We start from the raw sequence: 12,404 nt of genomic DNA, 5'->3' as shown, positions 1-12,404 counted from the left end.
GTACGTTTGAGCAAGGAAAAACCAGATCCCCTGCTGAGTGTGTGTGAGCTGCCAGACCGCCCCATGGTCCTCCACCCCTCTTCGTTTATAGCATTTTGACTGAAGCTGCTGTTGAGTCTCTAAACCTTTTTGTCATTTTTCAAAAGTCGTAAATCTCTATTCACCTGCCACAACCTATTTTGTTTCACTGTCTCTTTCAGCTTAGTCTTTTGAAGTACAATCACTGATATGACAATGATGTCTGTCTTCTTTCCCCTTCACTATAACATCCTCTCATTCTGCATGGCCTTGTAGTAGTGCTCCTGCTCAGCATGGCTGCGGGCGGAGACAGAGGGCCGACGAGGCAGGGTGGAGGAGCGGGACAGCGCTTGGCTGTGGCTGTCCATCAGCAAGTCGGGATGGGGAGGAGGGGGAAGCATGCTGGAGCAGGACGGGTGAGGAGGTAGATGCATGGAGGATGAGGGGTGCGGAGGAGGTGGTAAAGGGGAAGAAGATGGATGTGGAGGTGGGGGCATTTGGCAGGAGGATGGGTGAGGTGGTGGGGGCATTTGGCAGGAGGATGGGTGAGGTGGTGGGGGCATTTGGCAGGAAGATGGGTGAGGAGGTGGGGGCATTTGGGAGGAAGATGGGTGAGGAGGTGGGGGCATTTGAGAGGATGACGGGAGAGGTGGTGGGGACATCTGAGAGGACAGGTGAGGAGGGGGAGGCATGTGAGAGGAGGCAGGGTGAGGGAGAGGAGGAGGCATTGGAGAGGAGCTTGGGTGTGGAGGGGGAGGCAAGGGGGAAGAAGACGAGTGAGGAGGAGGTGGCGGCAGAGGGGATGACAACAGTTGAGGAGGGGGAGGCAGAGGGGAGGAGGATGTGGGGAGAGGTGGGGGAGGTAGCTCTGCTCCTCCCTCAGCGCTGCCGCTGGCCGAGGAGGAGCAGAGCGAGTCTGTTTTCACTGGGAGTGTCCGGTAATCCCGGTAGTGACTAACATTGTCCTGTCGCTGCAGTGCTACGCGATGTTTGTCCCCTGCTGTGTCGGCGGCCAGCATGTTACCGCTGATGGTGTTTCTCCACTCCCACGGCTTCCCGTTATTGGTCGATACACGCACCACCGGGTGATGGGGGGCATGAGCGTCGATTGTGACGATGCTCCCGCTTCCGGCGATGCTCCCTGGGTTGCTCCCAGTGCAGCTGTCTCGATCAGATGGGATCCGGTAATAGGGCGACTCGGAGCAGTTGGACCCACCACCGGAGGAGGAGCCACCTTCTGATGTCTTGGTGGATGAAGTGACGGGTCCATGACCCTGCTGCTTAGACATGGCTATCACCTGGAGGACAGATGAAAATCTCATCACAAATGTACAAAGGAAAGATGCCACAAGTGCCTAGAGGAGTGCCACATAGCTGCTCCAGATCAGCTACCAAATGGACCCTGCTTTGCAACATCCATGACAACCGGGCAACTCCATCTGCTGAGGAAGATCATGTGATACGATTGAATGCTCCATAACAGCTACTGAATGGACCTTGTGGTGAGAGTGTCTTGCCAACTGCTTTCCAAGGTCAAGAAAGAGCTTTCAATCTCAAGAAAAGCAGCTACTACAGAAATCAGCAATTTGTACTTTGTTCCACAATAAACCCAGAATTCAGGGACTTTTATCACAGTAAATGTTGTAAAGGGTAACATATTCAATATCCCTCAGAGACATTTTAATAAGATTTAACTCCAACTACAATTAGTGTTTGAACCCTTGTGAGAGTATTTTTTATTGGAAACTAATCAGTGAAATTGCCTCCACTCATGTTCTGTTTTGATTTTACCAACAAAATAAATCATCAGGTGTGCAGCTCACACAGCGTTTGGCAGCTATTAAATCTCTTCGCCTGTCTAAACTATATTTTTCAGAACTGGCTGCATGCCACTCGAAATTAAAGAATGAAAGATTACTGCTCAAAATAAAGTAGTTATTTTGATTTGCAGACACTCACTTCCTAATTTCTTCCTTACCTGGGTGACTCTTTGCTGGCTGGGCGGCTGGTTGGGCTGCGTGTTGGGCACACGGGGAGTCGACACCGCAATGGGACCCGTTCCCGGCTCTTTCACCACTCCCCCCTCGGTGAGCGACAGCCACTTGGCGCGGGTCTTTGCGCTCTTGGGGGAGACAGGTGGCGGCCGAGAGGCCTCCTCAGGGATGTGAACTAGTGGGGGTGCCACCACCATCCTGGCTCCAGTCGGCGTGGCAATGCCCTTATTGGCTTGCACTGTGGGATACAGAGAGGAAGGCATCTCCTGATCCCCTCCCTCTCCCGCTGCTGCTCCTACTTCATCTCCTCCATCCCTCCCGTCCATTCCCTCATCCTCGTCTCGTGAGCTCTGGCTGCGGATCTCCAGCGAGCGCTGCTTCCACTCTGACACCAGCTGCCGAGACCTCTGGGGGTCAAAGGGCACATGGAAGGTCATGTGACGCTGCGTGGTAGCAGGCTCATCTGAGGGGGAGATGGGGCTGTTGCCGTTTGCGACTCGGGGCAAGGTGTTGCTGAAGGTTACCATGGTTTCCTTGCCCATGGGACCCCGGGTTGCCAGGAGCTCCACATCAGCACTCGCTCGTTTGAGGGAGGCCAAGGATGCCTTCTCCCTCCTCACCTTACTGCGAGCCCCGGACCCCAGTCCCACCCCCAGCTCCTCTCTGCTCTCAGACACCCTGGGAGTCTTTCTGTACAGGGAGTCATGACTCCGCTGACTCAGCACCCTCAGGCCGTCCTTTTGCTGAGCTGGGGTCAGTCTCTGTAAAGAGTGAGCATCCTCTTCTGATGCTTTGAAGTTTCCCACTGCGTACACAGCCTGATAGAGGACAGAGGGATACAGGGAGGGAGGGAGGGAGGTGGGGAGGAGAAATAAATGAGGAGACGGAAGCACCCAGCATGTTAAATAAAGACTTAAACGTGGAAATGTGTTTTCTTTAATCTTTGGGAGAATTAGATTCCCATTAGTAGGGAGAAAGTGCATGAATAGCATCTCTCCTTCTCCCTCCTGTTTAGTCTGAGGTCAGCATGAATCACACTCTTCCCCCTCTCTCAGAATTCATCCTTCAATGACAGCTGGGAAACGCTCCCCCTCTTAAAAACTGAAAGACGAGAGAGAAAGAGACTGAGAGGAGGAGAGAAGCGTGGAAAATGGCAACGACAAGTTTCCTTAAAATTAAGTGTGAAATTGTTCCAGAGAATTTTTATCCAATTACTCATTCTCTCTCCTTTTCCTCCGTAATAGAAAAAAGCTAAATATAGAGCCTGTCAAAAAAAACGGCTGGGAGAGAAAAGTACGGAAGCCACACGGAGAGGTGATGAAAAGATTTGCGCATTAGCACATGCTGTGATAGTTTTAGAATAATACAATGGGACAATTCAGTCACAGCAAAACAACTAAAGCACTTTATTAAAAAAGAAAAATCTATTTATGTGTATTCGGTCATTCTCACCATGCTGCACGCTGACTGTTAACTACTCCCTGGGGACAAAACAAATCCCTAAATACATACAAACATATGCTCGCACTCATTTCACAAGCTAAATCTTGAAATAGGACATCCACAAGACAATTTCACTTGTTTCAGCGAGTCACATCATCATAAAAGGAGTAATTATCTTGACACCAGCAAAATAAATTCCTTCAAAATAGATTTTGCCTACAGAGAGCTTGACAAGTCTGATAGATCTTTAGCTATGCTTGCCGTGCACACTCTCGCGCGCTTTGTTGAACTAACCAGGTAGACTCCGATGCCGGCTCCTATGAGGTATCCCACGTAGACGTCTATCGGGTGACTGCGGTGCTGAGTTATCTGCGTCAGCCCAGCGAGGCCCGCCGCCATGCAGAAAGCAAACACCAGCAACGGCTTCAGCAGCTTTGTCGTGCTGTTGATGCTGGCATTGAAATACATCTGTGGAGAGAGAGGCACTAATCAATATGCAAAAAGACACGTATGGAGATGTCATTAAAAGGCTTAACAACACGTTTGACCTCAACAGTAGAAAGATTTACAGTTTAGAGGAATGAAGGAAAGATTTTGCAATATCCTGTAAACTCATTTCACATTTTGGAATATACATATAATATATTAATGGGAAGATTGATACCACTCTCATATCTGTACATTAAATATGAGACTACAGCTAGCGACTGATTAGCTTAGCTTAAAGGAAAGAAGGGGTAAAAAGCTAGCCTGGCTACGTTCAAAAGAAAAATCCACCTACCAGCACCTCTACAGCTCACTACTAATATGTTATGACTCAATAATATAATCTGTAAAAACACTGAAGGGTAAAAACGAAGTTTGGTTTTACAGGGTTGCTGGTCCTGGATAACTTCTTGGCTAGAAGCAGTGACTCCCAGTAAAACCACAACTTGTTGTTTATAGCTACACTTCAGTTTTTGTATGGATTAAACAAAAACGATATAGCGCGTCACTGAGTAAGCTTTTTTTTTTACCTTTGGACTGAGCCATGCTAGCTGCATCTACTCGTGTCACACCGTGTCCTTTCCCAAAATGTTTATTTATTCCTGTAAAGATGGAAACCTTTATCCAACTGGGTGACAATATTTTACTTGTCTCCAATGTAACTCCACTGATTTAAAGAATTCTCTTTAGGTGACATTATGTTGAAAAGGTTCAAAGAACTGTCTCACATTGTTTTTGTTCCATGACAAATGTAAATGATACCACCTTGATTGTTGATTGTTAACTGGGTCATTAAGATGAATATTCTTTGGTAGTAAAACAGAGTGAGCAGGAGGGACGCATGAGGGGAGAGAGAATATCTTTACAGTCACATTCAAATTCTCTGCATGCACTCTATATGTCGATTACATAGAGCGGAGGACAGCTGAGTGACAGAAAAGCAGGCTTTGCAAAAATATCCATTTTAACAAGCTTGTCCATCTAGCATTGAGCACAAAAATCCTACTTTTCTTAAAGCAAGAGGGAGCAAAGAAAATCTTATGTCAACATGGTGTCAACATTTCAGTTATTTCCAATGCAATTAAAATTGTGTCTGCCTTGTGAAGTGCTCTGCTTTATCTGTCGGGTTTCAGCAAATTAAAAAATGTGTGGAGAGGAGGAAGAGTGGAATTATTTCACATTATAATTTTCCACATAGGTTTTTTGAGACTGCATACAAGAAAGACACGTCTTAATTTGGCGGGCAGCGAAGAACAATATGTGTGTGTTTGGGCTGCTTCTCAACTTTGCAGAGATCAGACAACATGTTGTAACTCTAGCAACCAAAACAGCTGCTTACCTCCTCCTCTCCTGCCTTTTCTCTCTCATCAGAAATCTGTCTGGTGAGCTTTAATGAGCACGCTCTGGACTCAGTGAGGCAGCAGTGATATGGCCAGTAGCTCGCAATAGCCATTGGTGGGCGACGGTATGTGTGCGTCTGTGTGTAGGAGGGTGTTACCTCATGGAGAAATGACAGTGCTACTTTGCTGTACAGTTCACATTACTGCTGCAGTCAGCACCGGACTGCAGAAACGCAACAAGCAACCCAACATGCACTAGGATGTCCTGTCTGCTTTTATTGTTTTTATTTTTTATGCGCCTTTGCTTGCTTGCTTGCTTTTATTGTTTTTATCATTTGTTTCTCGTGCTTTTGTCCGTGTACCCTGTAAAGCACTTTGGGTATGAAATGTGCTATATAAATAAATGTACCTTTACCTTTCGGATGTAACAATGAACACTGATATAGGACCTTAAAAGACAGTCCTGTTATTCTTTTAATGTGTTGTAATTTGAATGGCTCTTTGGCCTGAGGGTACTGCAGTCTGAAATCCGTAAATCTCTCAGTGAGTAAACACTATAATGCAACTTGTGACTTGTATGATTTCATTCCAGCTAGAAGTCCTCGGATATGCCGGAACTCATTTTATGTTGCCGACAGCAATGTTTGTTAAGAATAAGTAGAAGAACATCTGGATAATTATAATGAGCACAGATAATTGAACAGATAAAGAAATTATTGTCGTCTGCACAAACTCGTGAAAATCTATGAAAGAAAAAAACTGCAGTAATATTAATGTATCATCAAAAGGGTTAACTAGTTATTATTAAGTATTATTATTAAGTTACGCTGAATGAACTGTTCATAAGAGAGGTACAATAAATCCCACACACATTCAGAAACACATGCAAGTAGTATGTGTGTAGTATGCAGTATATGATGCAAATGCATCATACTCAAGGTGCACAAACACAGAAGGCAAGTGAGACACGGAAGTGCTTACGGAGATATAGACAGCAGCGAAGCCAGAGAGCGTTGAATGCTGGGATGGAAATGTTTTCCTGAGGGGAGAAACAGGGAGAATTAGGTGTGAAGGAGTGAAGGCTGAGAGAGAAGAAGAGATTCATGTTTCAACTCAAAAAAAGCTGTGTGGATTCTGAGTGTGTTTACTGCCTCTTGAATAAAACCTGAATAAAACTGTCATGGCGGCTCATGTTATTTGTGATGTCGGGATTGTGTTTGACATTAAAACCCGAGTGCCTGCCCAACTGCGTTTGTCAAACTGAGTGTGCGTCCTTGGATGCGAGCATTAATAAACACAAACAGAGTACCATGGGGCATTAGTGGGAACATAAGGGGAGAGTGAATGAGCTGCGGTCAAAGTCTCTAATTTAGACTTTAGAACTGAATCACTAATCTCATTTCATTTGCCTTGTTAAGGCACTCTTTGTGTGAGTGTATTTATCCTTGTGTCTTGCACTATTGTTTACCTTCTCCTACTAAACCTGTGTGTGTGTATGTGTTGGTTAGGTAAGTGTTTTGGTACATCTATCTTTGTGAGGACTAAGAGAGTCTTAGACCTTATAATGAGGAAATTTTTTAAAAGCCGGTATATTTCAGCTGGTTTTAGGCTTCAGGCTTCAAGCTAGAATTACATTAGGTTAAGTTTACTTGTTTTGTTAAAGCAATAGTTCAACATATTTGTCTCATATTTGTCCATTCAATATATAGCTACAGCTAGCAGCAGGTTAACCAACCAACCAGGTTTTCAACCCGTACCAAAGCTGAAGTGTATAAACAACACGTTGCGTGTGCTCCCGGCAAAGACAGTCATTTTTACATATCGGTTTAAGCTAACAAACCACTGACTATACAGTATATATATATATATATATTTCTTCTCATCTAACTCTCTGACAAAAAATGAATAAGCGTATTATCCAAAATGTCGAACTATTCCTTCAAGGTTAGGAGCTAGGAAATGCATTTGTCATTGTCAATATGGGTCCTCACAAGTATAGAGTACAAACATTTATGTTTGTACTACTGGGATTATCCCTATATCAGCTATATTTAGCAGTAATCTTTTCTGTCTGTATGCACTTATTATGCCTGTCTAATACCCATATGCTGTAGCTCGCTTGTCTGACCTGTGCCTGTTGACCTACTGCACTGATAAAGAGCATCAGCCAAAATGTAGTCACAGCATCTGCACGCGAGATGCTACAGCTGGGCACAATGATAATTTATAAGGGCTTCATTAAAAAGCAAATCTTAAATCTGCATTACTTTAAAAATCCAACTGTAACAACAATTTCACTCCTTTGCCACTTTAATCTCCTGTAATCCTCTTCAAATGCAAATTGGTTTTGTTGACTCCTCACCTTGAAGTTTGCATATACACTCCTGCAAGATAGTGATGCCTAGCAATATACTGTAAACTGTGCAACTACTGTAAATCCTTGTAAGTCAATGTGTTCAGAAGCATTTTCAGACAGAGCATCAAGCAAAGGCATCTAACATTGCTGAATTCTCATTTAATGGCATGAGAGCAGCCCGCCAGGGAGCTAAGAAGCATAAAACCAATATCCTGTTCGAATCAACTGACGCTTCATAGTGATGAATGCACAGTAAATCTGTGAGTCTTCATATGCTTTCTATTCTTTTGGATATGGGGATTTTGAATTCAGGCAGATGGAGGTTTTCTGTGTGTCCATGGACGCTGTTTTAAATCTCTCTACATATGTGTGCGTCTTACCTAGCTGACATGATGGCATACTGGTCTTTCCCCATGCAGATGTCACGTGTGATGTAGGCATTGTTGTCACATGATACTCCCGCAGCAGTGTAATTGGGCTGGCAGACGGTGAGGAAGAACGGGGCGTGGTAACCAGTAGCTAACTGGATGACATCTGTCACCAGGGCTGTTGCCAGGAGACCGAACACATGAACACCTGAGGGAGAGAGAGGTAAGAGACAGACATAGAGATGGCAAGGTAGCCTTGGTAAATGAACTAAAAGCCCCTGGTGGTTTCTTCTCTTTGAGCTGTTCATTTATGAACACCTGCAGTGGAAAACAACGTTGAATTTGCTCCAACAACCTGAAGTGACACCACAAGCCTTCAGTTTGTTTCGTTATGTAGCTTTTCCACAGACAGCGAATTTTGGTATAGTGAATTAATTACTCTTTTCACTTCAAAGCTCAGTCTGCCTCAAGATATTTCCCGTGGAGCATTATATCATGCCTATTTCATTTTAAGTCACCCTTCATTTAATGCATGTAATTAGCTTATTTCCCTACTCTAAAAAGTGGAATCAGGTTGGGGGCTCAGCCGGTAAGTGGAATAATTTGTCTGAGCCAAAACTGATATTCATCTTCGAAACAGCATTTTGTTAACCAACTACTGACAGCAGACCACTATTTACAAAGTTAACGCTGTTGGTAACCTACAACCAAATGTAAAATATATCTAGGGACATGTTAATCTTCCACAACCTTATTTTGAAAGATTAACCGTCCGTCTGGTGGCCATATGCATAATTAATTTCATTTATTTGGACAGCGATTACATGAAGAAAAGCAGAAACAGTGCAACGTACAACTCCAAAAGAGAAAAATGTACTGAACACTGCTTCTGAAATGCTGTCACACTTATGCAGCTACCAATTTACTTGAGTGAGGTATTTGTTTTGGATCATGTGATAAAAATGCGTTTTTATAGGCCCCATCACTAACAGAATAAGCAGAATAAGCATATATGGAAAAATAATGCTGTTAGACCAACCATGCTGTTAATGAGACCCTCTGAAAGATGGCCTCTGGGGCAAGCTACACCACAACTATTGTTATGTCCACAGCCATGTAACCAAGTTTTCTTGAACAAACCCTAAACCCTCTTCACTAACCGTTGCTGCTGTTGTGGATTAGAATGTGACCTAAATTCCTAAAACTCCCACCAAAAGAACCCCAAAAGAATTGGCGGTTGGACGTACCGACGAAGCGCACGGTTCTGCGTAGGAAGGAGTTGAAGCTGCAGCCTCCAGCGTTGATGCTGCTCTCCGACTTGGGACACGTCTTCAGTTTGGATTGCATACAGTACATCAGGCCCTCACCCATCATAATCTACAGATAGAGGGAGAGAAGTAGGTAAAAGATGAGAAAGAAATACATAGATAAACCACCACATTTCTGTCATATAGTACACACTGCAAGGCACAGAGAGAAAAATATAACAAAGAACAATAAAAGAAAGAGACAAAAAGAGAAACGAAACAAAGAGGAAAATGGGTGAAAGTGCTATTAATGTCAAATATCCATTTCTGTGATTGTGATCTACGGTGAGAGAGAGAGAATGAAGGCAGGATGCTATCGAATAGTGATCACTTCCAATCAGAGTGATAGATGAGTGTTGGAGAGGTCTGCTCGTTTCCATGCTGCTGATGGATTAGCAGTGTGAGTGTGTGTGTATTGATTGTGTGTGTGTGGGGGGGCCCGTGGCGTGTTTGATGGTGTGTATTGGAATGTCAGGTGTGTATTTATCAATGTCCATTGATTACGCGTTTCTGAGGGGAGATTGAATTTGCTTTGCGAGTGTTCGAGAAGCTGTACGTTTGCATATTTGTGTGATCTATGTATTTGTCTGTACACAAGCGCCTCTGCGTGATGTACATGTGTAAGCACTCACAAACAAACCCCAAGACACACATTACATCACTGATCCTCTGTGATAAGATGTTATCCTTGTGACTCCAATATGGGAAGATTTTTCTTCCTGCAAAGCGTCACTAGTCAACAATGGATAAATGTCGCTGAGAGAAAAACCCACAAGAAATTATTACTCAACAAGCTTTTTACGCTGTCTTTAGCTCATTGTATTGGTGGTACAGACTACAAATTCTGCTCTCATCAGTCCAGTTTCCAGCAGTGGCATCTGTTTTCACATGATAAAGAGACTGACTGCCAAAACAACTTTAAAAGGGCAATAATATGTCTGAGGTATGTGTTTATTGTGGAGTTCTTCTATCCTCAAGTGGACAAAAATTACTCAGGTTTAAATTATTGTGTATGCTGATAAAACTATAGATTAGTCATTAATACTTTATTAAGTGGAATAATTTCTTCTAAAATCATACAATAGTGAAATGGAAAGGTCAGATAAAGCTAGGGATGCCTTTTGTTTCTCTGAAAGTGGAGTTAGTGCTTATCTCTATGGGATCAAGAACCCATCAATTAAACACAAGCTGGAACTACAGTGTTTAAAATATGCATATACTATGGAAATGTATTCAATATGGCTATGCTGTGGCTGTGTATGCATTTATACAGGAAGTCGATTGGTTTGATGTAATCCTATTCCTTTAATAGGAACATTTGTGAATATGTAAATTACCATGTAAAAATCCATTATATCAACCATCCATCTTTGAGGAATCTGTCTACTTTTGAGGGAATTTGGTACTTGGTTCCGAAGATATCCGTGAATTGAACTAAGCTAGTCTAGCATCACCATTCACATGCCTTAAAACTGCATGCAAAGACATAAGAGAGTCTAGGTAGCAAGGAAAATAACAATTGCCCCAAAATGTAAGTATTCCTTAAACCTCCCCTTTTATCCCCAACAACAATCCTGTGAGTGTGTGTGTGTGTGAGTGTGTGTGTGTGTGTGTGTGTGATGGACTTACGGACGCTGCAGGACCAGCGAAGGCCAAACTCAGCAGCATCAACAGAGGGATGAGCTCATCACCCGTCTCCACGTAGGGCATGGAGAGGTCGCGGTCATGGCAACGGAAGCCCACCATCGCCGGGGACAGCACATCTGTCAACTCCAGGAAGTACAGGGACACCAAGGAGGACAGGACGATGGGGAGCTAGACAGGTATGTGCACACACACACACACACAAGCCCGCCACACGGACAAGGACAAGGACAAAGCAAAGAGTGACTAGCATTTAATATTTGCTTGGAAAGAGGTGATTCATCCAATGTTTTATCTCAACTCTTGCCACAACAACACCTTCACACACACACACAAGGGAAAAGAAGAAAGTGATGACACCATAATATTTGCTTGTGGACATCAAACTCTGCTTTCAATAGAGGTCACACGCATCCAGGTGCAATCAACATAAAAAAACTTCACGGTTAGCATGACGCCATCCGGCAGAAAGAGTGACTCAGCGTGTGATCGAGTCACATTGGCCGAACACATAATAAAAGGTAATTCATCAATACATCCAATCTATCTACACATACCTCTACAAAATAAAAGCATGGCAGCAGCGTCATACTGTCTTTGGGCTGTTTCTTCTTGGCTTTGTTTTTGGGGGACGTCATCTTGGGGTGGGACCAGTCACAGCCTGTTGGGATAACAGATTGCGAAGAGATGTCAAGAGAGGAGTTTCAGAGCGCTTTCATGGATCTCCACCATCAATATTTCCAAAAGCATCAAAAAAGACGTTCAAACTTCTGCCAGGCCTGGACTTGTCTGATGAATGAAACATAAGTTCAAAAAAGTTTTCCAAGGCTGGTTAAGGCGGAAAGGTTTTATATTGCACAAATTTAAATGCATTAGTTTGCGGAATGAGACCTTGAGTTAGTAAAAAGAGCCATTTTGCTGTAGTGTTGTTTGGTAATGAGGTGCATTATTCGTTTTTTAGCACACCCATACACATTCAATAATTAGACCTATAACTCTGCACATGCACATTTAATGACCACACAGTGATTTTCACTCGTGTGTGTGCAAATACACACACAGTGAGAAACACACACACAAGGTTATAAAAGTTGTGGTGGAGTTTAGAAACAGAAAAAGATTAAATTATTCAAAATGAAGTTTCTAACTTCCAAATGGTTGTTATACACTAAACTCATCTTCCTCACAAACTCACAGACAAACACATATGCAGACATCTCCTGCCATCAGTAACCTGTAGGCGACTAGAAGGCCTCAGAGAGAAGTCAGAGCCACGGGCCCACATGGAAAACTACACAGAGTTAAATATTCACAGCTCTCCCTACAGCGCCATATTTCTGTCTTTCTATCTCTGCATCTTGGTCCTCTTCCTCATTTCCCTCCTTCTCTCCCTCAATCTCACCCTCTTTACCTCTCCCATCTTTTCTGTGTAATATTCCTTATCACTT

At 43.6% G+C, this 12,404-nt stretch overlaps 1 protein-coding gene across 1 annotated transcript; it reads right to left on the bottom strand.

Moving 5' to 3' along the window:
- Window positions 1–260: 260 nt before the first annotated feature.
- LOC139297809 (phospholipid phosphatase-related protein type 3-like) lies at window positions 261–11,594 on the bottom strand. Its single transcript, XM_070920611.1, has 8 exons — window positions 11,514–11,594; window positions 10,942–11,127; window positions 9,253–9,382; window positions 8,018–8,213; window positions 6,263–6,320; window positions 3,750–3,923; window positions 1,997–2,830; window positions 261–1,316 (listed from the first exon to the last, which is right to left on the bottom strand). Exons 1-8 carry the CDS (start codon window positions 11,592–11,594, stop codon window positions 261–263), a joined length of 2,715 nt encoding a protein of 904 aa, XP_070776712.1.
- Window positions 11,595–12,404: the final 810 nt, after the last annotated feature.

Source organism: Enoplosus armatus, chromosome 15 (assembly GCF_043641665.1).
Source record: "Enoplosus armatus isolate fEnoArm2 chromosome 15, fEnoArm2.hap1, whole genome shotgun sequence".
Taxonomy (NCBI): Eukaryota; Metazoa; Chordata; class Actinopteri; order Centrarchiformes; family Enoplosidae; genus Enoplosus; species Enoplosus armatus.
The sequence above is the reverse complement of the archived record's forward strand: the minus strand, read 5'-3'. Positions and strand labels throughout refer to the sequence as shown.

Excerpts from the sequence above, each read along its gene's own strand:
- LOC139297809 (XM_070920611.1), bottom strand. The coding sequence starts at position 11,594 with ATGACGTCCCCCAAAAACAAAGCCAAGAAGAAACAGCCCAAAGACAGT. Across the intron at positions 2,831-3,749 it reads CCGGCATCGGAGTCTACCTG|GCTGTGTACGCAGTGGGAAA; the intron begins GTTAGTTCAACA and ends GTCCTCTATCAG. Across the intron at positions 1,317-1,996 it reads GCCAGCAAAGAGTCACCCAG|GTGATAGCCATGTCTAAGCA; the intron begins GTAAGGAAGAAA and ends TCTGTCCTCCAG.